The 25,921-nt window shown below is 38.2% G+C and overlaps 4 protein-coding genes across 5 annotated transcripts in view; 2 read left to right on the top strand and 2 right to left on the bottom strand.

Annotated features, from left to right (window-relative positions):
* grm6b (glutamate receptor, metabotropic 6b) overlaps positions 1 to 3,073 on the bottom strand; it is a 20,604-nt gene extending 17,531 nt beyond the window's left edge. The window contains exon 1 of the mRNA XM_008320463.3: positions 2,939 to 3,073. The gene's annotated coding sequence lies outside the window, so the exon portion shown is untranslated. The remainder of the gene's footprint in view (positions 1 to 2,938) is intronic.
* LOC103386273 (contactin-4-like) overlaps positions 1 to 25,921 on the bottom strand; it is a 695,358-nt gene that overhangs the window by 519,530 nt on the left and 149,907 nt on the right. The gene's annotated exons all lie outside the window — the stretch shown is intronic.
* On the top strand, positions 279 to 7,578 carry mon1a (MON1 secretory trafficking family member A). The gene is made up of 6 exons (XM_008320464.3): positions 279 to 1,995; positions 2,954 to 3,108; positions 4,023 to 4,394; positions 4,814 to 5,579; positions 5,707 to 5,854; positions 5,999 to 7,578. The coding sequence occupies exons 2-6, from the start codon at positions 2,958 to 2,960 to the stop codon at positions 6,137 to 6,139; spliced, it is 1,578 nt and encodes a 525-aa protein (XP_008318686.1). The 5' UTR covers positions 279 to 1,995; positions 2,954 to 2,957; the 3' UTR covers positions 6,140 to 7,578.
* Positions 8,157 to 23,952, top strand: LOC103386279 (macrophage-stimulating protein receptor-like). Of its 2 annotated transcripts, none has more exons than XM_008320465.3 (21): positions 8,157 to 8,309; positions 11,707 to 13,007; positions 14,783 to 14,959; positions 15,044 to 15,166; positions 15,386 to 15,556; positions 15,936 to 16,096; positions 16,700 to 16,835; positions 16,929 to 17,065; positions 17,272 to 17,451; positions 17,541 to 17,640; positions 17,806 to 18,024; positions 18,527 to 18,673; positions 18,913 to 19,066; positions 19,501 to 19,590; positions 20,016 to 20,231; positions 20,338 to 20,418; positions 20,784 to 20,965; positions 21,183 to 21,292; positions 21,392 to 21,557; positions 21,708 to 21,844; positions 22,543 to 23,952. In XM_008320465.3, exons 2-21 carry the CDS (start codon positions 11,802 to 11,804, stop codon positions 22,772 to 22,774), a joined length of 4,125 nt encoding a protein of 1,374 aa, XP_008318687.1. In that variant the 5' UTR covers positions 8,157 to 8,309; positions 11,707 to 11,801; the 3' UTR covers positions 22,775 to 23,952. The 2 variants fall into 2 exon arrangements, with proteins under 2 accessions (XP_008318687.1, XP_024916071.1); XM_025060303.1 differs by having other exon boundaries at positions 8,163 to 8,394.

Raw genomic sequence — 25,921 nt, 5'->3', positions numbered from 1 at the left:
AGGAAATTATGATCGTAATGTTTGACTCTCTGTTAAAAGCATCTACACAGTTTAAACAGTGAGGCAATAATGTATGCATAACATTATAATATTATTGAAAAATAATTAAAAATGTGTAACAAAGTTTTTTCACACCATCTCACACGTTGCATCGGGACTCAGGCTGGTGTGATTTATATATATATGTATATATATATATGTATATATATATATACATATATATATAGACACACATATATATACATACCTATATATAGACCTACAAATATGAGACGACAGTGGAGAATATCAGATAACAAAAACTCAATTTCCACCACAGAATGCATCTGGATTAGATTTGTTATTGATTACAGTTGATGCATCATGGGAAGAGCTGCCCCCAGATCAGTTTGCACCTCATAGTTTTACTGTTTGTAACTTTAAAAGAGAAATCCCTATGACTTTCACCAACTATTACTAAAATGGCTACAAACCAAAACACAGTGTGTGTATTGATCTGGACTGGACGTGGACAGAGTGTGAAATTACTTTGAAAACTGCTTGGGGAAAATCCAACTTCAAATCCATTACATGGACGAAGCAGCAATGTTTAATAAAAAATAAAGGTGTTAAGATTCAACCAACTAAGGTCACTGTAATCAATCCTCAAGGAGAGAGAATCCAAATGTGTAAAAATTCAAGAGACTTCTTGTTGGGTTCATTGTGTCCCTACCGACATGAAACATAAAAGACAAGAAAAAGAGTAAAAATGTATTTCTGTCTTTTCTGACAGATTGAACTTTTTTATGTAACACTGATTATCCAACCTGGGTTCATTACTAGTCATGTAGGAGAGCAGAAGATTGAGCTGCGCAATAACAGGTGTCACAGATGGACAATTCACAGATATTCCAGTTTTATTAATATTTCTCACGATGTTCACCTTAATCCAAACTATTGATTTGAAACTCTTCTCAAATCCAATTTTTTATACACATTTTTGTAGCTAGTCAATTTTATTAAAATTGACCACCCCGCAATTTAGCGGGGTGGTAGTGTGAGTGACATAGAGAATCACAATGGCTGACATAGAATTCAATTTAAATTACTAATATGCCTTGAAGATACCTTTACCCAAACGCACGTCGACAGACAGGAGGTGATTGAAGAGTGGTTAATTCTATTAATAAAGAAGCCATCTGAGTACAGGGCGGTTTCTCAGCTGCAGTGCAGTGGCAGGATTTTGTCCTGATCAAGAATTTAGCCTGTGACCCGACAAACCAGGGTCACATCAATCACTCAAATCGCAAAGAAAAACAACAAAAGTCAATACATCGATGAATAATTGATTTTTATCCATCCCTGCCCATTCATGAAAACCTGCAGTAACTGTGACCATTTTAAGAGGGGGCCCTCTAGTGACTGTGTTTTCAACTGCACATTTGAGACACTTTTTAAAAAGAATTTTACTCCTTAATTCGTGGCAAATGGTGTCAATAATTCCAATGGTCAATATACAGGGTTCATTCGACCTAATCATGTGTCAACTCCATACAGTTACACCTTGGTTACACGTATATTCTGATACAGTCTACACAAAAATTATTAATGTAAACTATAGATAGGGACAAATCAGGTTCTTGCAATACTTCTCTGAGCAGTGTTACCAGTTCCCGTGCTGCAAAACTGCCTCTTGTTGGGTGCCACTCAATGATTATTATTATTTACTAAATACTGTTTACCATTTTACCTGGTAATTAAGAAACACGGCCAAATATGAAATTACACTCCGCGCCAAACGATGGCGGTAAAACAAAGCGACAACAAAGCAGAGGGCAAAGAAGAAGGATGAGTTGAAGCTTTTGAACTTCATTTCCCATAATTACCATTTCCGTAGCCGATTGGTTTGAATACAGAGAAGTAAAAGTAACCTGAACATGCCACATTTCGCTGATTAGCTGGTAAAACTAGCTGCTGTGGCAGAGTTTTGGAGTAAGATAAAGCCGGAAATGAAAGGTAGGACACTTACTTGGAAATGTAAGAACTGTTTGGAACAGTGTTAAAACACATTCTGCTAAAATACAGTCGTTCGTTAGCGAAATACACATTATATGTAATTCTGGTTCTTTGTACCTCGTAACAGCTTGATTTACCGGTTTATTATTTACGCTTGTGTGCCAGACCATAGTCAGAAGTCAGCCTGAGCTCTAATTTAACACGGAGGAAATATTCGAAACGAAATGCATGTTCATTTTACAAGCGTCTCGTTAAATTTTATACGATCAAAAGAGGTGTAAGTTGATAAGTAAAATGAAATAAGCTGAAAGGAACGCAGTATCAAACAAGTCCAACTGCAACTTCTGTAACTACTGTTAACATAGTTCCAGGGTATAGTTGTCGACGACAGTGCAAGGTGAATCAAAGTACTAGATATACTAGTTATTAAATAGTAAATACATTACAAAGGTTGTTCGAGATAATGCGAAGAATATCATATACCTTAACGATGAACAGTTTCAAAGGGAGCTTCAAAAATTAATTTGACATGAAATGTTCCACAAATGACATCTAGCAAATAGTAAATAGATTTTGGAAAAATTCCTAAGTCTCGAAATAATAAAATAATTGCCAAGAGTATTTGCAAAAGTAGCTAAAAGGAAAGAAAATGAACATAGATATGAAAAAAGCCAGTGACAAAAAATAGCCAATAGCCAAAAATGACTAAAGCAAAATTAGCCAAAGAAATACTCATGAAAAAAACTTTTTTCTTCAAATATAAAAAATATAATAACTATATAATAGCCTAGATTTAAGTCAGTGTGTGTATTTGGCAAGAACTACAACAACAAAGTTGTTAATGCAAAGACCTTCTTAAAAGTTTAACCTTTGTATTAACTTTGTATTTCAATTGAATTGGTAAAAAAAATGATGCTGTTAAATGTGTCCATAAAGCTCTCACCCTTTATCATCTCAGGTGTATGTCCCAGTCATCACTAGTAGCCATGGAGAGTGTAGGAGCACAAAGGGCGACTGCGACCTGGGAGAATGGCTCTCTGGCTCCTCTGGATCACCTTCGATCTGAAAGGGCAGACAGTCCAACTCCAGGTCTGGTGGAAGGAACTGAACCTGGTGAGACCACACTGCAACATCTGAAAATAAGCTTATTTTTCCATTTCTACCTTTATTTAAGATAATACACTTAAGATGATTGTAAAACAAAAGCATTTCCTGTACACTAAAAGAACAAAATAAAGAAACTTCATCCTATCACATACTGTGTGAAAGTGCTAAATCCTGCCATCCTTTTAGAAATGTAAGGATGGTTTCACATAAGTGTGAGGTTTTAAACAAATTGTATAGTGCAAAAATATTTAAAATGGGTTACACTTTTAACATAGAACCTCCAAACATTTGCAATTTCTGCATGAATTAACCATTTCTACTGTATATCAGAGCAAAAGACCTTTTGTCTCATCAATGTCCCTCCAATTATATTGATTACCAAATGTCTTCTTATTGGTGCAAGGTGTTTGAGCATGCCCACTTCATGTGATCAATTTCAGTGACTTTCCTCGTGGGAACTACATACCGGTGAACTGTTGTTGCTAGGCAGCATCTTGACATAAAAACCTCACCGACTTGCTTTTGTGTCTCTAAAAATCAATGTGTGACCTAGAAATGTTGATAGGCCCTTTTGGAAGAGCTGAGCATGACTTTGTGTTGAGGGTTATTTGTTTTCACTAAATGACAAATGATAGGTTTTTAACTTCCATGTCATTTTTCCTAGTCTGGAACTAATCCCTGCTCTGTCCTAAGAATGTTATGATTGAGTGTAACCAAGGATTTTAATGTCCATAAAACATGTAACTTTGAACTCTTGAACTTTTAAAATACAACAAAAAGAGATCTAAATTTCTTTCTTTAAGAAATAGCTTGATTCATTTGACTTGAGTGGTTCAAACTAGCCTATTGGTCTTCCTGTGATACTTTAACCAAATTGACAGCCTTCATATAAGCTTGTTTTTGTTCCAACCTTGATGCAGGTGCCGGTCAGCAGAGTGCCATGTTCGTCCATTCTCAGTCATTTGAGGATCTAACTGCTGATGCTGAAGATAAAACTGAAAGCAAGAATTCAGAGGAAGAATGTGAAGGAAAGCTTGATGAGCTGGTGGAGGAGGAGGCCATAGAAGAGCAGTGCAACAACATGTCATTGGAGAGCAGGTCCAGGGAAGAGGATGTGTCCAGTGAGGCTTGGAGAAGTCACAAAAAGCATGTGTTTGTGCTGAGTGAGGCTGGAAAGCCCATCTACACTCGCTACGGCACGGAGGAGGCCCTGTCCAGCACCATGGGGGTGATGATGGCCCTGGTATCGTTTGTAGAAGCTAAGAAGAACATCATTCGCTCTATTCATGCAGGTTGGAAAAACAATAAATGTTTAACTTCTAATTAGGGCTGGGTGATATGGATATAATATATATAATAGTCATATCTCGATATTTTTAGCTGAATGGCAATACTTAATATATATCAATATTTTTTCTGTGACGTAATAAAGGTTTCTCCTAAGGCATTATGGGATATTAGATTCATCAGGAGAAATAGGTGTGAAATTAAGTGAATCATTATTTGTCACTGTGACAGCACACCACAGCACACACAACAAAATGTGACCTCAGCTTTTAACCCATCACCAAAGTGAGCACGAGGGCAGCTTAAGCGCCTGGGGAGTGGTGTGTGGGGGACACTGAGGTGCATGCGGCTCATGTACAGTATTGCTTTGGATCTGATAAATTAAATATATTATTTTTATTTTTAACTAAATCTTTTGTACCAGATGGTTGCAAAGTGGTTTTCCTGACCCGGAGTCCTCTTGTCCTGGTGGGCGTGTCTCGAACTTGGCAGTCCGATAAAGAGCTGCTGCGTGAGCTCCAGTACATCTATTACCAGATCGTCAGCCTTCTCACACTCACTCAGCTCAACCACATCTTCCAGCACAAGCAGAACTACGACCTACGGCGCCTACTTGCTGGCTCAGAGTATCTTACCGACAACCTGCTGCACCGACTGGACCGAGACCCTGGATTGTTGCTCAGCGCCGTCACATGTCTGCCTCTGCCCAGCTCAGCCAGAGACGTGGTGTCTTCCAGCCTGCAGGCTGCCAAATCAAAAAACTTGGTGTTCTCTATCCTTTTGGCAGGTGATCGTCTGGTTACCCTGGTGAGAAAAAAGGATCAGTTTTTGCACCACATAGACTTGCACCTTGTTTTTAACCTCGTTGGCTCCTCCTCATCCTTCCGAGAGGGTGAAGGATGGACGCCAATCTGCCTGCCAAAGTTTAACACTGCAGGATTTTTCCATGCTCACATTTCATACCTGGAGCCAACCTCCGAGCTCTGCCTCATCCTCATCTCAACAGACAGAGAGGACTTTTTTAACATGTCTGACTGCAAGCAGCGGATTCTGGAGAGACTGAGTAAGCGCAGTGCCTATCAGACCATGAAGGAGGCGCTACAATGTCCCAGTTACTCTGTGGTACAGGTTGGCATCCCTGAGCTACGGCACTTCCTGTACAAATCAAAGAGCTCAGGTCTCTACACCAGGTGTGCATCTTTAAACAGAACTATAACACATTTTAAATTTTCAGTCTCTTCTGTTTAAGTGTAATTATTTTGTAATACTCTGATGCCGTTTAACCATGTTACCTCCCCCCACTCCCCCACCCTTTAGTCCTCAGTTTCCTGAGGTGTACCAGTCTGACCAAGAACAGGAAAGACTGATGGGTTTGTACCAGGACCTTCACAGCTTTCTGCACCATCCATCCAGGCCACTTCGTTCCTTCTACCGCTGTGGTGAAACTGAGAATTTGCTAGCACAGGTAAACTTTGTTTTGACTTACAAATCACCAACTCACCAAATTTAAATTTTCCTACAATTTTCTAAATGTATACCTAAGGCTGGTCCTGATGGACCAGGTCCAAAACTGGTCATTCAGATCGCACTTCTTTCTTATTCATTGCAGGTGACAAGTGGCTTTGAGCTTTACCTCTGCTTCAGTCCTCTGGGGACCAAGGCACTGGCTGACTCTGCTGTCATCAAACTACTGAAGTGGATCAGGAAGGAAGAGGATCGACTCTTCATCCTGAATCCTCTCACGTACTGATCTGCTGCCATCCACTAACTAGTTATACTAGTTGGTATTAATCTTAACTCAACAAGCTAAAACAATGATCAGAATGGAGTGTATTTTTAACAAAAACTGGAAGTTGTGCCATGATCATTATTATGATTTAATAGAACATAAGTCTCAAACATTACTGTTTTTTTTTTCACATGATGACAATTACTGTACGAACCTGCAAAGTCTCTGTACATTTTAATACCCTTGTTCCTGAGCAGTGACAACAAGGTATTCCTTTGTCTATTCTTCCTTTAACACTATGCACTTTCTAAATGCCAGAAGCACTCAGAAGATATTTTAACCTGTAATTTGTTTTCTCATGTCATGTTTTGGTGATTATTTCTCCATGTTTTAAGAAGAAGGGCTCTCACTCTGTTAAATAAGATGATCAGCTCATTTTCACTTGCCAATTTTCAGATGCTTAAAATATGTAAATTTGTGGTGTCATATGTCTCCCTAAAACAGAACTTTTGTGTCAATATCAGTCATGAGCACATTGTAGAACGTTTCATCCCAAGATGTGCTACAGTTCAAATATGTTTTATTTTTGCCAATCCAGGGGGACTAGGATGATTGTAAGGCTTTCTTGCCAAATGCAAAAAGAGATGTTTCACATTTGCAGCTTATGCAGTCACACATGGCAAGCAGCACAATTCTTCCACTATGAACAGAACTTCAGACATCAAGGGGCAGATAAAATGCTACATTTGATTTACCTCTAAAGTTAGCAGGGAGTCCTGAAATTTTGTCATATCTGTCCCATACAACTGTACAGTGTCCTGTACAATCCATGGTCTTTCCATATTGACCTACAAAAAAAAAAAAAAAAAACATTACTGGATTTGTTTCATGGGACTTGGGCCAACTACCAAACAAGTACATTCCAATGCATCATTTATGACTAATTAAAAAGAAACAAATAGCGAGACCTTCAAGATGTCCAGAGTTGAGTTTTTGTGAAAATGTATATAACTAGTAAGACCAACAGCAAAACAACATACAAGCTTCTGCTGAAATAGTTTGTTGAAGTAAGTGAGCAGTATGTGGCATTAAATGTCAGTGAGCAGCACCATTCAACTAAGGGCATATTTTGGAGTTTAGAAGTACTTAAAAAATGATTTTTTAAATTTGTTATTGACAGTTTTCTCTCCATACTTATTAACAGTCAAACAACAATTGTCTTATTTTCCAGTGAACTATATTTCAAGCCTAAATCTTAATTTTTACTTGTTTCTATAGTCAAAACTTTTTCTCTGAATTAAGTCCTAACTATAGCACTGCAGGAATCTTGGAAGTTCACTGCTGCTGCAACAGTTGTGCCTGAATGCCTTTAAAAACATCATACAATAAACATATTCATCTTTGTCAAGAACATTAAACACAACAAATGTTATTTGTTTGATTAAATAGACTGGGGATTATTATTGTCTTTATATGGTTTCATTCTTACAGGCCCTTTATTCTGTTTTCCTTTAAAAGAGTTGTTTTCAGAAAAGTAGTCTAAAACCACTTAACTAAAGCTGAATAATGTAGTACTGTTGTTTACCTGCAGGCTGTAACAACTAAGCAATAAGAAAAGGTTTTTTTACCTGCTTCTGAGATAATATGAATGTTAATATATTTCCTTTCAACAACTTCTAAATAAAGTTTCTCTTAGACTTTGGCAACACGTATTAAATTTGCATCATACATTTTGTTGGACATCTTTTTTAAAAAATATTGCTTTTTGTTTACTAAGCTGTATAACAGTTGCTAACGTTTTGACATTAGCCTTCACCCGAAATTGAAGGGTTTTTATAACCGTTGTAAAATTATTTTTGATATTTTTGCCAATGCGCAGTTGTTAATTTATTCGTTATTTTTAAACAATTTGATTTTGGTTATTTAAAACAACAGACGTATGTGTACCTTTGGTTGAAAAAGCAGTCGTAGAACTGAGGAGGAGCAACGGCTGAGGACGAGGAGGGGCAGGGTCAGGTGAAGGCAGCGAGCTGTGGAGCAGCGCTGTCACTCACGGGTCCGAGAGCCGATATCTCCCAGTGAGCGTGTTGATGGAGGCTGAAATGAACTCAGGATCCGTTTAATTTGCGTAGCGGTGTCGACCCTGTGAGGATACACACTTCTGTTAACCGAGTGTCTGTCGGCTGCACAGGTAACAAACACAAACAGAAACACACGGAGAGATAATAACATTAAAATCGCTGTCAGGTGTTTAATGGACGTATGACGATGTGAAGGTAGGTTATATTTACTGTTTCACTTTGTTAATATCAAAAATAAATTACTCAAATATTCAAGTATTCAAATTTAAAATGTATTCGGAATTTGGACCAAATATAGTGGACATTAGACTGAAAGCGGCAAAAAAAGATGTTAGTCAAAAATATTTACAAGTTAAGATAAAATAAATAGTTTTAGCAATTCCATTTAAAACCCCTAATTTCTAATAACATTAAAAAACAAAAATTGAAAAAGGCTAAATTATCTTTTGTTATGTCTATCAAGTTAACTTTAACTAAAATGTAAGCCATTTTGAAAGGTATTGTTTAGGTTATTTTGTTATTTTTTACAATAGCTTACATAACTAGTTGGTCATTTTCTAAGCAAAATTTCCACCGTTGATTTTCATTTGCTTGTTTTGGCTAAAACTAAATCTATTTGTTGACTGACTTACTGTACCATTTGATAACAAATTAGCCTTATGGTCAGTCAATTGTAAGCTATGTTATATTCTGTCTCATATTCCCCTAAATCTGTTAGGGTTTGCTAGATTATTTGGTAATTTTTTTTTCTGATTTAACCTGCAGTTAATGGTTTATTATATATATATGCCTATGTCAAACAGGCATAAATCCTTGTCTTCTACATTCTCTTCCCATCCGTTTGGCTGTTCCATTCATGAGTCACCACAGCAGACCGTCTGCTGCCAAATTTAATCCTCTACTGCTACACCAACCATGTCTTTCATAATATTTCTCTTTTTTGTCATATTTTGAATATGTCTCATGTTACAATGAAGGTTTCAAAGCTATAGCCGTGGTTACTGTCCACACTTTTCCATTGTGTTCCTGTTGGTTTCCGTTGCCCACTGTTTAATCAATACACATATCCCTGGTGTATAATATGTTTTCAGTATTGACTGTTTGGGCTCAAGCTTGCATCTCCCTGAATACCAATGCATATGCCAATAAATAACAGTGAGTCGTCTTATACTACTTCACGTGTGTTAGCAAGTATGTGGGTATATTGGAGGCCTACTCTTTGACGCATGCCCAAACTGTGGCCTGCAGTCTACCCGTGGCACTTGGTTTGGTAAAACCTTTAAACAAGTTGTTTATTATTTTGTTTATTTATATTTTCATTGATTATATTTCTTTTTGTTTATTTCAAACCATAAATTAGATTATTTTTGTGTCAGTAACTTATTTGTCTGTTTTAATATTTTGACTGTACCATAGCTTCTTCTGTCTTTTCAACATATATTGTGGATTACTTTTATTATTAGTTTGGAATATTTTATTTTATGTTGTTCCAGTGTGTACAGGAAACTGTTTAAAATTCGCTGAAATAACTTTTGAAGCTAAATGTCGACTACAAAATATAATAATAGTAATACTAATACTGGAAAATATATGTTTTAATAGCTTAAGAGTTAGTTAAGAAATAGCTCAAAATGATCAATCGATTGGTATCAGTCAGGGAATTAATAAATATGACAGACAATAACTAAATAGCTAAGGGGAGCAACAAGACACTTCAAAATAATCCGAAACAAAAAGAGAGCATTGTAGGCAAAAAAAGTAACTAAACCAAAATAACTGGAACACAATAACGCTTTCTGGAATATATTATACCATAACAAAAATAATAACATAACAAAAGATAAAAGTTCCTAAAATGTGGAAAAAAAGCTTTTTAGACTAGTGGATAAACAATAAAATATAGGCCAAAAAATACGGTATTATCCTATTATCCTACGTAAATTTCCAAAGGTACATTGAAAGTCTTCCTAGACAACAACATCACTGGGTGAATTCCTGGGTGGTCACCACTAGAACAGATTAGATGGAGAAGGTGAATTATTATTATATATTATTATTTCATATTACAACAAACAATATTTATAACATCTCACAATTACCCTAAGTTGAAAATATAAAAAGAAAATAATTAAAAATGACACAGAAAAAAACAGACAAACTGTTGCCTAAGCATTGCCTAACCAGCTTTAAAATAGCAAAGTCAATGCAGAGTCAGTGTTTTGTTTTTTTTTTAAACTTTAAAATTGGACAAAGTCAAACAGTACCATTACTATGTGTCCCCATGTCCTGGAACCCTAACCCCGGTAACGCACAGATCTGCAAATGTTAAAAAGTAACACTTCTATGAATTATTGATGCCAGCACCTCACCTCACACACTAGACTCTAAAGGTTTAGGTACAGACTCCATAGCTGTGTTTTAAAAAGCTATTCTCTTCAAGGACTAATACGCTTTTGCTATGTTTGTATTAGAAATAAGGTGTGGATAAAATTCTGCAGCACGAATTGATGAGCACTTTTTCTTCTCATTGGACTTAAAAAGGCCCATGACGTGTTGCAGCCATCAGTCCGTGCATGTCTTTCCCTCTGAACAGCACGTAGTGGTTGTGACAGGAATGTAAAGTAGAGAGGCCACTGGGTTCTTGAATCCAGCTTTACTGTGATTTGTAGAGTTAATCATCTACCAAAGCATCGTCTGTTCTGGAAGGAGACGTAGCTCAGTTTCACACAGGGTTCTATTTTGTTGCTCGGGATAGACTTCAGGGAAAAAAGCACTGCTCTTCATATCATCCTGCATTAGAGGCAAACTATCTGTTTTTGTTACGCGTGACGCAGACATGAACATGACTGAGAATATGAGCCGGGAAGAAGATGAAATGACTGATAAATCAGAACAAACACAGCCCAAAGATATATATGACCTATAGAGGAAGTTCCAGTAAAAACATGTTTTCTTTACTCTCTGTACCCTTGATTAAGCAAACACTTCCTCTGATAGTTTGTGATGAGAAAGCTTTTATTTTTACAACCTCCTGTACATGTGTACAGTGAGGGTGGACCAAAGAGGATACGATTCATTTCATACAAATGTAAATAAATTATTTAAAAAGAATAATATTTTTTGTACATAATTAATGATTTTTTAACCTTGTATCCAAGCCATGTCAGGTACTATCCTCTCTGTTTTTTTGGGGTTTTTTTTTTATTGTTAGTGGAACGTAGCTAAGTTTTATTGGTTTTTTTTTTTATTATTGTTAGTAGAACGTAGCTAAGTTTTATTGCAGTTAACCCTAAAGTACTAATAAAAAAGAAAAAAAAAACAGAGGTAAATTACCTTTAAGGTCCTGTAAATAGGGTAATAGTTACACAGGTGTTCTATTGGGTTTTCCCAGGTACAGTATTTATTTTAAATCTCTCTTTATCTTTTTGCTGCCTTGCTCAGCTGCTCAGTCATTCCTATGTTAGAGATAATCATGGTGACTTCAGTCTCACATTTATCTCCTTCCAGGCATCTCTGGCACAAAGATGCTGTGGTTCTATCAACTCACCCAGGGATAAACTGACATTGCCTGTGCTGTTACTCTACGTCCACTCAGAGTGGAGATGCTCTTCTGGACCAGGCTGTCGGGGGCATGCGTCTGGCTCCAGACTCTGCTGACCATTACAATGTCTCACTGCCCTCCATTAGCACCAAGTCCAGTCAACTACTCTGTGGTCTACACCATGCCCTTCTTCCAGGCCCGGGGTCCCATCCAGAACATTGTGAACAACTCCCTCTACCAGGAGGTATATGTGGCCTCCAAAAATGTGATTGAAGCTGTGAATAGGAGCTTGGAGAAGGTGTGGGAGCTCCGCACTGGGCCAGTGGGGACTCCAGAGTGCCAGATATGTCATTTATGTGACATTGACAAGGACCCTAACTTTCCAGAGGACACCAATAATCAGATACTTGTATTGGACACACTTTTTATGTATTTATATTCATGTGGAAGTTCTCAGTACGGTGTTTGCTATTTCCACCAGCTGAACCCAAACAGAGAGCCGCCTTCTCACTCCAAGTGTTTGTTCAGAAAGGATTCCAACTCTGCTGCCTATTGTCCGGACTGTGTAGCCAGTCCACTTGGAACCAAAGTCACCATGGTTGAAGAAGGTCAAACTGTCTACTTTTTTGTAGCCACCACTGTCAATGACAGTGTGGCCCAGCGATACGGCAGGAAGTCACTGTCGGTTCGCCGACCACTGGCCACTGAAGACGGGTTCTACAGTGACGTACGTGGTCTCACCGTCCAACCTGCACTTAGAAGGACATATCACATTGAGTATGTCTACAGCTTCTTCACTCAGGAGTTTGTCTACTTTGTCTCTGTCCAAAGAGAGAGCCCTGATCAGGACTCATCTCCATTTCAAACTCGTCTTGGTCGTCTCCCACGGAATGAATGGGAGATGAAGCGGTACCGTGAGGTAATCCTGGAATGCCGGTTCGAGCCCAAACGCAGAAGAAGAAATGTGGCCAGTGAACCCTATAAGGATGTTGTCTACAATGTGGTCCAGGCTGCTCATTTTGGGAAGGCAGGCAGGGAATTAGCGGAGGAGTTAGGTGCAGAAGAGGAGGACGACATCCTGTACGGGGTTTTTGCAGTTACTGATGACAGTGGGGTCACAGAGCATGACTCGGCTCTGTGTGCATTCCCAATGGACAACGTTAACAAAGCAATCGCTGACGGGGTGGACGACTGCTGTGAGTCGGGACCAGAGCAGCTCTCCAGAGGACTCTGCCATTTCCAGCCCTGTGAAAGCTGTCCTCATGAGGTGAGTCTGTCGACACACTACTGGTCATTGGACTGAAGGGATCAAAAAAGACTCAACGCAAAAATCTAATTACAAACTTTCTGATTTTGACAGTGGTTTTAAATTTTATCTCATCTATCGTGGCACGATATGTCACATTGAGTTCGATTAAATATGCAAAAAGACTACAGAAGCAATAAATAATAACACTGCGTAATAGAAACAGGGAAAAGGTAAAATCATACAAAAGCAGTATAACTGATACATATGTTCATTTACCTATGTGCAATTTGCACCTTCCTGTAACATTAGCATTCGGAGTGGGGGCTATAAGTATTTGCAGATATATCTACAGATGCTTATTTATATTGTTTCATCTCTTATTTGTTTCTATGGCTGGTACACAGTGCTACTTCTCCTTAAAAAAGGTAATTAATCCAATTCCACTCTAGCGTCTATATAATTTCTTTTTAAGATCTTACATGAGTTGCTCACTGTGAATATGTGCTGCCTGTTGTTTAAGGTGAACAGCTCACAGGACTATGGAAGCCAGGGACGTCCTCCCTGAGTCAAGCCTAGATCTGACCGCATACCCCATTAAATACACGTATTGTGATCCAGCAGGCTAATTACTGCAGGCACTTAATTTGCAGACTTGCTGAGAACAATCTGCTTATAGCTAATTAAAACTACTCCAAAATCAGATTGTACTAAGAGTGAAAATACTTTAAATTTGAAAAAAAAAATATATAGTAGTTTTACCAGTAGTTTTTTTACTCAAAAATCTGACACAGTCTTTAAAAGTCAGATGTCAATGAGACAGAGATGATATTGTTGGCAGCACTGTTGTTTTAAGATACTGATATGTTGTTACATATCAGGATATGTTGGACAACTCACAAACCCCCAGCCAAAAACAACAACTTAGCGAAAACCTTGGAAACTCCGAGTTTATCAGTTAAAAATGAGAAGAAGAAAAAAATTCCTATGGTCCTTATAGCAGCCTGTCTGTCTTGGTGTCAGTTCCCATGTGGTAGTTCAACCGCTGGTGATTTTCTATCACAGCCTGTTGAATTATAAATGAGCCCATTATTGTAGCTCAGTGTCGGTGTGATCCAGACTCACGGTTACTCTGGTGACCATTTCAGCTCATATCACATCCTCAATAAAACACACCCTGCTTTCTTGTTTTCCTACACGTGGAACTAACATCCTGTGTTTGAGGATTAACGAGACACCAAAATGAGCTGCTGGAAGTAGGTAGATAGATAGATATAACTTTAATTGTTAATAATAATTAAAGTTATATTTATATTATATATTTTATATTTTAAGTTAAAGATTTAATTAGCTCTATGGGAAAGGTGTTAGTAGAAAGACCATGTTGATAAATATCAAGGGAAGAAACAGGTTCTGAACTTCCAGACATTCATTGTCAAACAGACAAACACACACAGCTTTTGAAGAACTCTAACCTCTAAAACAGTGGACCACAGCAAGAAAAATGTTTAGCAGGCCCGCACTCAACTCCATTGGACTATGAATAATTTAAATCTTACATGTTGAGGTTTCAGCTTTTTTAGGAGGATGTGGACCTCACCATCATTGTATCAAAGGATTACATCAAGCTTACAAATGTCAACTAATAAAAAGACAACTATAATCAAAGTCCTGACATTAGGGATGTACCTATTTGGGAATGTTTCACTATTATGAAATAAATGGGGTTTGTAGTGAATCAAATCGAAATAATAGTTTTTCTGTGTTCCTCTGCTGCTCCACTGTCTTCTTCAAAGAGCATGGAGAACAATGCCACCTGCAGAGACCAGCCCACAATGGTGTCCAAGCCTTACTACAGAGTGGACCTCTTCAACAGACAGATGACAGACGTCTTGCTAACCTCTCTGCTGGTGACAACCATCGAGAACAAGACCGTTGCCCATATCGGCACTTCCAATGGACGCCTGCTGCAGGTCCACCTGTTCTTTACTCAATGTTCATAATGAACCATACACTGGTACAGACCTCTGATCTTGATCTGCTCTGTGTGTCAGCAGCTTGTACTGACAAGATCCAGTCCTATTATTTTTGCCAATTATTCTTTGGAGGAGAACAAGAGAGTGTCACCCATCGCTGCCATTTACTCATCAGAGTATCTTCTCTTTGTGGTTGGAGATAAGGTACAGTCAGAAACAAACAAGATTCCACAAAGATAAAATGCGTACATACTGCGATTTCCTCAGAAATTGTGAAATTTATCTGGTAATACTGTTATTATTACTATTATAACAACAACATGCTCAGAGAGGAAGAGCAGAAAGATGGATGTTGTTTCATCTACTGTGTCTGATAATCACAATAGCCTCTAGATATAGGAGCATTTTTCTTTTCTCTATCAGATGATCCAAGTGCCACAGCGAGGGCCAGGTTGCCTCCACTTCCTGACCTGTGCCATGTGTCTAACTGCCCCCAAGTTTATGGGCTGCGGCTGGTGCTCTGGCATCTGCTCCTGGGAGAGCGAGTGTCATAGTCACTGGGGAAATGAGTCCTGTCCACCTGGAATAGCTGGGGTGAGATTTGGTCCATGACACACAGTAGAGGTTATGTTGTATCAATCTCTTTCACATGATTGTTCAGAGCAGGTGATAGAACACGACGGAAATGAAGGGGAGAGAAAAACAAAGACGGAGGAAATGGATTTAAAAAGAAGAAAGTGAGAGCAATTATAAAGTGGATGTAGAGTAGTGGGTTGTTAGTTGGTACCAGGTTCCCGGTAAGTTGAGTTACGATAACATTAGTTAAGTGTAATTTCTAGGGATTATCTTTGTGGGTTTTAGCCCAGAGTTGTATTTATGAAATGATTTCTATTTTACAGGAAACTGTCATAAACTTTAACCTAGTGCTTTATTTATTTTGGGATTTAAATTCTATTCTTTTTTTTTACTGAAGTTTTTTCCACGCACTGCTCCACCTGATGGCCAGACTGAGCTAACATTGTGTGGATGGGAGTTCCAGTCACCTTTAAGACCTGCCATCACCTCTAGAACACATCAGGTGCGACTGGGCCAAACTGCCTGCATCGTCCAGCCAGTTAAAAGCAACAGCACACAGTAAGTAACTGGTGTGTGGATTCAAGTGGTTTATACACACTACGGAAGTTTGAAAGATTCCATGTTGCTTTCCTTTGTACTGTTAACATAAAACAAATGTTATTGTTTGTATCCAAATCTGTCCAGAGTTGGAACCTTCTGGATATAAGATTATTTTGGGGCACAATAGAATACATTTGAATTAATAACTGTTATAAAAAATCGTATACAAATTTATCTTATCTTAATATATTTTTTAAAACTTTAATTTACCAACCTATACTTTATTAGTTATTTGTAGATGTATCAACTTTTATTCAAAAGAGATTTAGTATTATGCATTAAAGAATAGAAAACCTTCAACAGAGTAGTAGGTCCTATTTACTGTACTTCCTACTTTCATCTTTTAAACATCATCTATAAACATACTGCATGATGATACTTAAGGATATACAGTATGGCAACATAGATGATGAGTAATACAAACGGCTAGTACTACAAAGTTGTTTTTACTACCTTTCTCAGTGGCAGCTTCAGTCACAGTGGAGTAGAATGACACAACCAAAGAAATCGTTTAAAGTTTACCATCATACATATTTCAGTTGTTTTACTTTTTCTGTCCAGCCTTGTGTGCAAGATCCGCTCTGGGTCCACAGAGCTGTCAACACCAGTCAACGTCACTGTGGAAGTCAGTGAGGAAAAAGTTGACAGACGCTACTACATTGATGGGAAAGCAGAAATGACAGGTTTCACATTTGTGGTAATGTTGGTTTTAGTCTTACTCCTGTGCAATACAACTTTCAGAAAATGTCCATCCATAATAACAAGAACAGTTTAAATGTTGTTGCTTCAGATTCCAAACATCACAGAAATCCAGCCCAACTATGGACCTCGTGTTGGAGGCACACTGATCACAGTGACTGGACCTCATCTGGATGCTGGAAAAACTAGGAGAGTCACTCTGAATGAGGTGCCCTGTCCAATAAAAAGGTCTGGAATTTTTTTTTAATCAAATCTATTTAGGATCAAGTGTCCAATAAAAACAACCCAGTTGTACACAGTTGTCTACAATCATTAACCAAAATAGCTTTAACCACTCGCAAAAATCAGAATGACAACAATAGTGTGTTTTTACATCACAATACTAAACTCTTCTAAGGATGAAGAGTCCAGTTTTTGTTTCTGTTCTTACGCAGAGTGACAAAGCCAAAAGGCAACGTATCCTCCATCATCTGTCTGTCTGAGCCCATATCAGAGGTGAGAGACGTCCCACTAAGTGTTTTCATCGACAAGTCTCCTGTCCTCACAACCAAGGTGTTTTACTACAAAGAGAAGCCAAAGGTCACAGCTGTGCTGCCCGACTGCAGCTTTGACCGGTACGTCACAGAGAGCTCCTCTTACACCTTCACCACATCTCTGATAATCACCATGACATGTATTCACCATGTTCACTATGTCTATGCAGAGGCTCGAGGATCGTCATTGAAGGAGAGAACCTGGACTCTGTGTATCGCACCGTTATCCGCTTTAGACCCAATGAAAGTCACCTGAAACCTGTGACCAGAGTATGATATAGACCTACCTAAATATTTGTCTGAATTGTCAGAAATCTATTGCAATAATAAGAACTTTTTAAAGCTCTTTAGAACCACATGGGAAATATTTTAAAGATAATCAAACTTTTTATGGTGCTTATAATTATGTTCTTTGTTTATTTATTTTTTGTTCAGGACTGCATAGGAAAGTCCTTACCAACAAGGATGGAGTGTATCACACCCGTGTTCCCCAGGGATGAGACGGAGGAGGGACAGTTGTCTTTTGACATGGACGGAGCAGTGGGTTTGTGGAACAAAGAGTTCTCCTATCATCCCTATGGCAAACCCATCCCGTTTGAAACAGAGGGCCATGTGTTGAATCTGTACCCAGGCTTCGATGAAGTCTCACTACATGTAAGACTGCCACACACTGTACACAACACATAATGAATATGTCTGAAATCTCGGCCAAAGTCCAGTTGTAGTCCATTTTTGCCTAACTGTAGCTATAGATTTTTTTAAGTCTCGTAGCCTGTTGTTTCAGCTATAGAAGCCATTAAAAAACACCTCCATGCAAATTATTTTTAAGATAAAAAGTTTGATACAATTTTTAAAAAATATTCCTGTATTACATAAAATATCAAAAATGAAAAATATATATAGTATTGTGACTAGAAAATGTATGTAAAAATGTTGCCAAACGAGAATAACACATGGTAACTATCTCATCAAAACAATAATAAGGATTAATACTGTGAATTAAACCATTTTTAGAATTATCTTTATGGGCCTTAATAAAAGACAGCTGCTCTTTTATTGGTTTGTTTACGTGAAATAACCAAGCAGACCTTGTTATGTGGACTTTCACTATAATAAAGCAAATGACCTTATGTTGATATAACATCTCTGTCCACAGCACCAGAAGCTAAACCTGGTGAGCTCCTGTATGACCATCGTCATGACAGTAGCCGGAGTCGACTGTGATGCTAAAGTCCTGGACAATGAAATAACCTGCAGGATCCCTAAAAACATGACCATCTCCAGGGAAGGTCTGCCAGTGAAGGTGTGTTTGGCTGGAAGTCCTTCTGTCTTCTGGCCACAACTAACAACAACAACAAACACTATTCTTATGAACTGGTCTTTCAAAGTGTGTGGGGGATATAAAGTTTGCAAAAGTCAAATTCCTGCTTCAGGTCAAATTTTACATTAGTTTAAAAACTATTATAAAAAGAACATTTTCAAGTAAAAGTTGAAAACTAAAAGGTAGATAATTTGTGCCTGGTGCTGCCATTTGTTTTCGAGATCTCCATTAATGGTCAAGTCCATAACGTTGGCACAGTGGTGAGAGTGAGTAACCACTACATGGTGGGGATCGTTCTGGGGATTCTGGCTGCCCTGGTGGCTGGAGCTGCTCTCGCCTTTGCTGTCATGAAACATCTGAGGAAAAAAAAGAAGGGTGAGCTCCCCTGCTTTGTCTTTCACTCTATTTTGGGTTTGGGCAACAGTTTTGATTTTAACAGGAGTCATTTATAAACAACAAGTCCTAATAAAGATCTAATCTCAGATTTGACTTGAAAAAAATAACAGCCAAAGAAATACTATAACATTTAAATAATTGGGAGTAATGTACAAAAACAAAAAAGAAAATGCTGATAAAAAAAAAGAGAAAAGATTTGACATATTACATGTTTGACACAAACAGCTGCCTCACTGGACTTTGGACGTGTCTGTGTTACATGACCGTTGATGAAACTGTTTGGACAACTGTTAATGCCTGTGGATAAAATTTGTGACTTGGTTCTTCAAGCAGAACATCTCTGTCTTTGCAAAGTTGATGCATGTTCTCTGTCCTGGTAAATGATTAAAAACCAGTTGTAAAATGTTTTTCAGCCGCTATGGTAGAGACTCGTCTGTCACACAACGCCAACCGCTCTGGAACCAATAATGTGGAACTTTCACCTGCAGGGGACTACAGGGGAGGTTTGGATCTGAACATATTGTGGATTTAAAAAGATTATACACTCCTGCTAAAATGAGATATATAATAATAATAAATCAAATTAGTCAAAACAATGCTAAATAGAGTAACAGAAATGTTACAGCCCAAATATAAATATAAAAAAAAAACTTCACAATAAAAAAAGTCACAGGGACGTACTTTGTCTATGTTGTAAATATGTTTATCGTTCTTATTGTTGAACATGACTGAGAGCAGCCTCCCTCAGAGCTATGGATACAATTATTAGTGCGTGTTGGTGAACAACAATAACAGAGCAGGAAAACATTTACCAAAAGAACGCCGTTCACTGTTTTGTTACTTAAATGTACACATCACAGGTCTTTTTTGTATTGATGTGACTGAAATGTGTTTATCTTGACACAGTTATCTCACTCTTTGTGGACAGTTGTGTCCCGGAATCTGTCCATCTCACTCAGGGCTCCAGTGGTTTTCCCCAGACTGGCCTTTGCTGCTGACAGTATTGAAGCTACTCTGACTCCTCTTATGCCTCCGGAGAAAATCTCCATCTCCAGTTTTAGGCCAGAGCTGCTGGAGGAGGTGAAGGATGTTCTCATCCCTGCTCAGATGCTTCTTGTGCAGCATCATCGCATCATAGGGAAAGGTAACTGATCCCACTGTCCTACTTTGAAATGAAAGGAAATATCACTGAGTCTTAGATTGGTGTTCCATCTGAATGGATTGTCCACTGTTGCTTTTTCTTTCTGAAGGTCATTTTGGAACAGTCTACCATGGCTACTTTACTGACCACAACAACAGAGAAATCCACTGTGCTGTAAAGTCGTTAAACAGTGAGTATTTATTTCAAGTGTAAGTTGATTAAAACAATGTCTTACAGAAATTATTAATAAAAAATATTGATTTAAATACAGTTCAAATATGCCTTAAATAACACAAAATGATCCATAAATATCACCAAGAAAATGTTGACAAAATAATTGCTTTCCAGACGATCGCTTCAATCTAGCCCATGAAGAACAAGTAGGACAAAAAGATAATGAAATTCTTACAAAATGTATTTAACATGTGCAGTAAAGCTCTCACTAGGAACTTTTACTTTATTTTCATTACTTTTATTGGCCCTGTTTAAACTAGGCTAGTTTAAATGAAGACATACTGTCATTATTGTTAAATGACCTGATGTGTCTGTCAACAGGAATAACAGATGTAGAGGAGGTGGAGCAATTTCTGAAGGAAGGCATCATCATGAAGGGCTTCCACCACAGCAATGTTCTGTCTCTGCTGGGTATACTCCTGCCTCAGGAAGGCCTCCCTCTAGTGGTGCTACCATACATGAAACATGGGGATCTGAGGCATTTCATACGCTGCGAGAAAAGGGTGCAGGAGCCGTTTTTACACTTTTACAAGTTTTATATATATGCAGAAATTCTCCTATTCACAGAGAAAGAGTCAAAGTTAGTCTTATACAAATTGGGAAGAGATTCTGGATGCAGAGAGAAATGGCTCATGTAAAAACTGGCTAAAATCTAACTGTGTTTTTATTCCACGATTTGGTTTTGTTTGTTTTTTTCTTTTCTTGGTGACATATGTTTAGAATCCCACTGTAAAGGATCTGATAGGGTTTGGGCTGCAAGTTGCAAAAGGGATGGAGTACCTGGCCCAGAAGAAGTTTGTACACCGAGACCTGGCTGCACGTAACTGCATGTGAGTTAATGATTGGTAGATGGAACTTGTCTAAGATCCTGTCTGCACTGACACTGTAAGGTACGTTTGACACTACGTGTTATCTCTGTCTGTCCCTAGGCTGGATGAGTCCTACACAGTGAAGGTGGCCGACTTTGGCATGGCCAGAGATGTGTTTGATAAGGAGTATTACAGTGTTCAGGACCACAGGAAAGCCAAGCTGCCTGTCAAATGGATGGCTATTGAGAGTTTGCAGACACAGAAGTTCACCTCCAAATCAGATGTGGTTAGTAGAAAAGACTAGTAGAAAAGCAATGGAGTTCACAGCAACACGTATTATGTCCATCAATACACTGCAAACTCACTGAGCTAAAACAAACAAAAAGCCACTGATGAAGGATTCCTCTGTTGTGTAACCTTCCCCTCTCTGATGCAGTGGTCCTTCGGGGTGCTTATGTGGGAGATGCTGACCCGAGGAGCCAGCCCCTACCCAGAGGTTGACCCTTATGACATCACACACTATTTACTGAAGGGCAGGCGTCTACCACAGCCACAGTACTGTCCTGACCCTTTGTGAGTAACCAAACTATCAGTAATAGTTTTTGTCAAACGGTTAATAATTTAAAAAAATAAAAAAATTCTCCATAACTAGATTCACGACAGGAAGTTGTTCATGAGTCATGATAGAGTGACCGTTAATATGTTATGACATGTCATGACTAAGTTTACTTATGTACTGTGTTAGTCACATTTAGCTAAAGCCTAACTTAAACATAAATGACCCAACCATAATTTGAGGCCACATTGAAGTATTCTGACTCAACAACAGCATCCAACACAGATTCACAAAGAAGAAAGAAAAGACAACAGCACAAAGTCCACAGGCTGCTGCTGGGATAAATCAGTGAAGGGTCCGTTTGCTACTTTTCCAAAATGGCTTAGTGATTCTGTTTGTAAGTTAATGAGTGTTTCTACCTCACATTTCAACATGAATAAAGTAGAAAAGAATCATGAACCAGAAGCTTTTTCACAAATTAAGGTTCTCTTACATTGCGTTTTTGCAGCATAAGAGCAAAGTAAAGAATACACCAAAGAACAAGCTACTCAAGTGAAAGTAAAAAGTAGATAAATAAAAATTTACCAACAGTAAAATTTACATAGTAATTTTTAACAGCGGGTGTTGATGGGCTGTCTTATGTAGTGCATGAAAAGCAAGTGTGTTATTAATATTATTATATTTGTTAAATGCTCAGACACACCTTGTGTTGCAGGTATAGAATTATGCTACAATGCTGGGACCCAGACCCAGAGCAGAGGCCTGGTTTCGCTACATTAGTGTCATCCGTCTCCAGCATCATATCAGGCCTGGAGGGAGAACACTACATCAGTCTGAACATCACATACGTCAACCTGGATCAGCCGCGGCCTTACCCAGCTCTGACAGAGTCTGCTGATGAGTGTGACTCCACAGATGCCGAGGAGTCGGGTTCTGTCTCGTCCTGATTCCAGTGATCTGCTCATTACAGTAACGCATCAACAGTTTTTCACCACAGCCAGGTCAGACCAATTACACACAGTTCTCAGGTGGTATTCAAGTGGCTTTCAGGTGATGTCCCAGCCAGTGTGATGTCACATACTCAAGCTCAATGTGCCTAAACAGGTCGTGGCTCACATATGGTTGTCACCTGACCTCAAGACCTCTACAAACAAATAGAGCAGCAGAGTGCGAGCCACATTTGGATGTCTCAGAATAAAGCTGCGGCATTGTTTGTTACATACTGTAGACCAGTAAATACACTATATGTATATACAGTATGTGGGATGAGCTATGCGACCAAAGTTTTTTAAGTTTTTGATTATATATTGGTACTTGCTTGTAGGCATGCTGTATTTTCTATCATTGTGGTCAGTCTGTCCCTGAGAGAGAGTGTGAAACAGTAGCTCTACCAGAGGTATATGACGCCATTCCTTGTAGTTAGAAGGTTTAGGCTGTGCTGGGGATTTCCATCAGTATTCTAAATCAGAGCTGCACACGTTTCATAACTCTTCAGTTCTGGCCATATGACCCAACACGTTTAATCGTATGTGTCAAAAGATTTACGCCCATGGTCAGTTAAAGCCCAGTAGCTCACAACCTACCACATTTTGCCCCATAACTAGTTTGGTTTTGTGACATTTGTGATTTTTTTTGTTGGCTTGATAGACCTCTACCACACCTACTTCATCCGTCATTCTTTTTCCATGCCCCCGACCTACAAGACTAAATTCTGAAGTACAGGATGCAGCAAGTTTTTCCAGCAAGACCAACATAGAAAACTTTTCCATCAGCTACGAATTCAACCCACAACCCACTATTTGAAACTCTGTAGCCAGACAAACGAATCCTCTTTACCCAAATTTGGGAAAGATACCTAATTGTTATTATTACAGTATGTTAGATCTTCCATTTTCATTTTAGTCACAGTATTTGATAAAGGTTGTGTACTGTTACAGTTGTGTAGACTATGTGTATTTATTTTTACGTATGATATCCCTGCATACACACTTTTTTAATGTGTTGTGATTTATGTCGAGGAATGTTCTGGTTCAGATGTTAACAAATTTTGAAGTTGTTTTGTTGCTTGTATTTCATGTCATGAAGAAGTTGTATTAAAATAAAATATTTATTTTTCTTTTTTAAAGTGTCTCTTCATTACTGAGAACTGTGTAATATCTGTCCTATACATTGAAGTCAGCCCACTGGGAGTACAACTGCACTACTGTACCAGGTGGTGGCGCTACTGATTAGCACAAGCTCAATCACTGCAGTGCGGAATGTTCTCTGTATGAAGGTGGACTTATATAATATATTATATTTTATAAGTGTTGAACCGAAGTCTATAAAAGGCTTTTGATGATTAACCTATATATTTAGGTCACAAAGACAACTTGCGTTATCATGACATGACAGAAAATTAATTTAATTTTAATTTTGAAGATGTGTAGACCGTGGTTTGAGTTGTGTTATTTAACAATCTCCACTAGAGGGCACAAGATTTCCTCCCTTAAACAGTAGAACCCACCGGCGGCGGAAACCGTTTACTCGCAGTTATTGTGTAATCTCGTGGTGTTAGTGACGACTTACTTTATGGAGTCTAGTATTTTTTTTTTCCCGATGAGCCACGGCAGATATTTATTATTAAAGGACAGAACTTTCCAGTGCAAAACATTTTATTTTCTCAAAAATCTACATAATTTTTTAGAAAATTAATGCACAGACATTTACTGCATAATGAATCAAAGATAACCAACGATAAAGGTAACGATAAGGTTTGGTAGCGGAACAGTAAACTTAGCCGTAGAACAAGGTTAGAAAGCTAAATGTTAGTAAAGAACAAATAAGATAAATAGATGAATATATTGTAGGTAAACAGAGTTTACTGTTAATAATGTATTTCTGTGTGTAAATTTCTACAGCAGTTATTACAGTTATTTTCTTTTTCTTGTCAATACTGTCTGAAACATCGATCTTATCTCTGATTATTTTGCTTTACGTCAGCACTGGTATTAATTTCATTAAGCTAAGTCCATGGATGGCTTTTTAAGTGATATGTATTACTGTATAACTCGTGAGCCAATTGGCTGTTGGCATTTTTGAATGTGAGCCTTCCGTGTCTGGAGATTAGAATTGACTAAAGTTAATTGTAGAAGTGGTTGCCTCATTAAGGCTGATGGAAATTCTTAAATCAAACCGTGTAACGTTTGTATGAATGTTGAAAACAAACAGCGTGTTCAAGCTCTGCAACAATTATTCTGCTTCCCTGAATGAGACAGGCTACTTCACAACAGACAAACGAATGCAAGTAATAACTCAAGCAAATTAAGCAAATGAGCTTTAGAGACAAACATTCACTCAACTCATTTGTGTTTTACCTGACAGGTGGGCAATGTTGCCATCTTTCAGAGAGGAAATAAATAATAGACACCCACCATGCTAATACAGTTCGTCAAAATTGAACCCCAACAATTTGAATTTAATGCTAAAATTTAGCATACTCATTGCTTAACTGAAAATTATTATATTCTTTAGTTATTTTGACATTTCTGGCCAATTTTTCAATGTTATGGTAAACGCTTGATTTAAATACATTTTAACTTTTACATTAGCAGATGGCATTTACCAACATGGCAGTTGTTTTTCCGTTGCCCTGGACAACACAACACAAACCTTGACAACTTCCAATTCAACCCATGAATGTCAAAACAGCAGGTTGTGACTGAAAAGAGAAGGAAGCAACTAGATATAACTCCAATTAACGGTCAATCGTATTGTTCTGTTTTTTTTAAAATTCACTTTATGAACATTTGTAGTAAACAAAGTTTGTTATTTAATGTTTCACATGTTTCACAAGTGCTGTAGGTTCAGGAAAGAACAATCATGTTATATTTAATGGGCCAACTGCAAACCAGGGAGAGGACAGCAGCTAGGGTGGACAGCGGCAAGGAAGGAGACAGCTGCACAGCAGCCAGCTAGGGCACAGCAGTGACCACATAGAGGACAACGACACAGTGGGTAGGAAGAAGATAACGGCACAGCAGCCACATAGAGGACAGTGGTACAGCTGCCTGGTAGCAGACAGTGGTGACTAAGAATTAAAAAAAAAAAAAAAA

This window comes from Cynoglossus semilaevis, chromosome 11 (genome assembly GCF_000523025.1).
Source record: "Cynoglossus semilaevis isolate Cse_v1.0 chromosome 11, Cse_v1.0, whole genome shotgun sequence".
NCBI lineage: Eukaryota > Metazoa > Chordata > Actinopteri > Pleuronectiformes > Cynoglossidae > Cynoglossus > Cynoglossus semilaevis.
The sequence above is the reverse complement of the archived record's forward strand: the minus strand, read 5'-3'. Positions and strand labels throughout refer to the sequence as shown.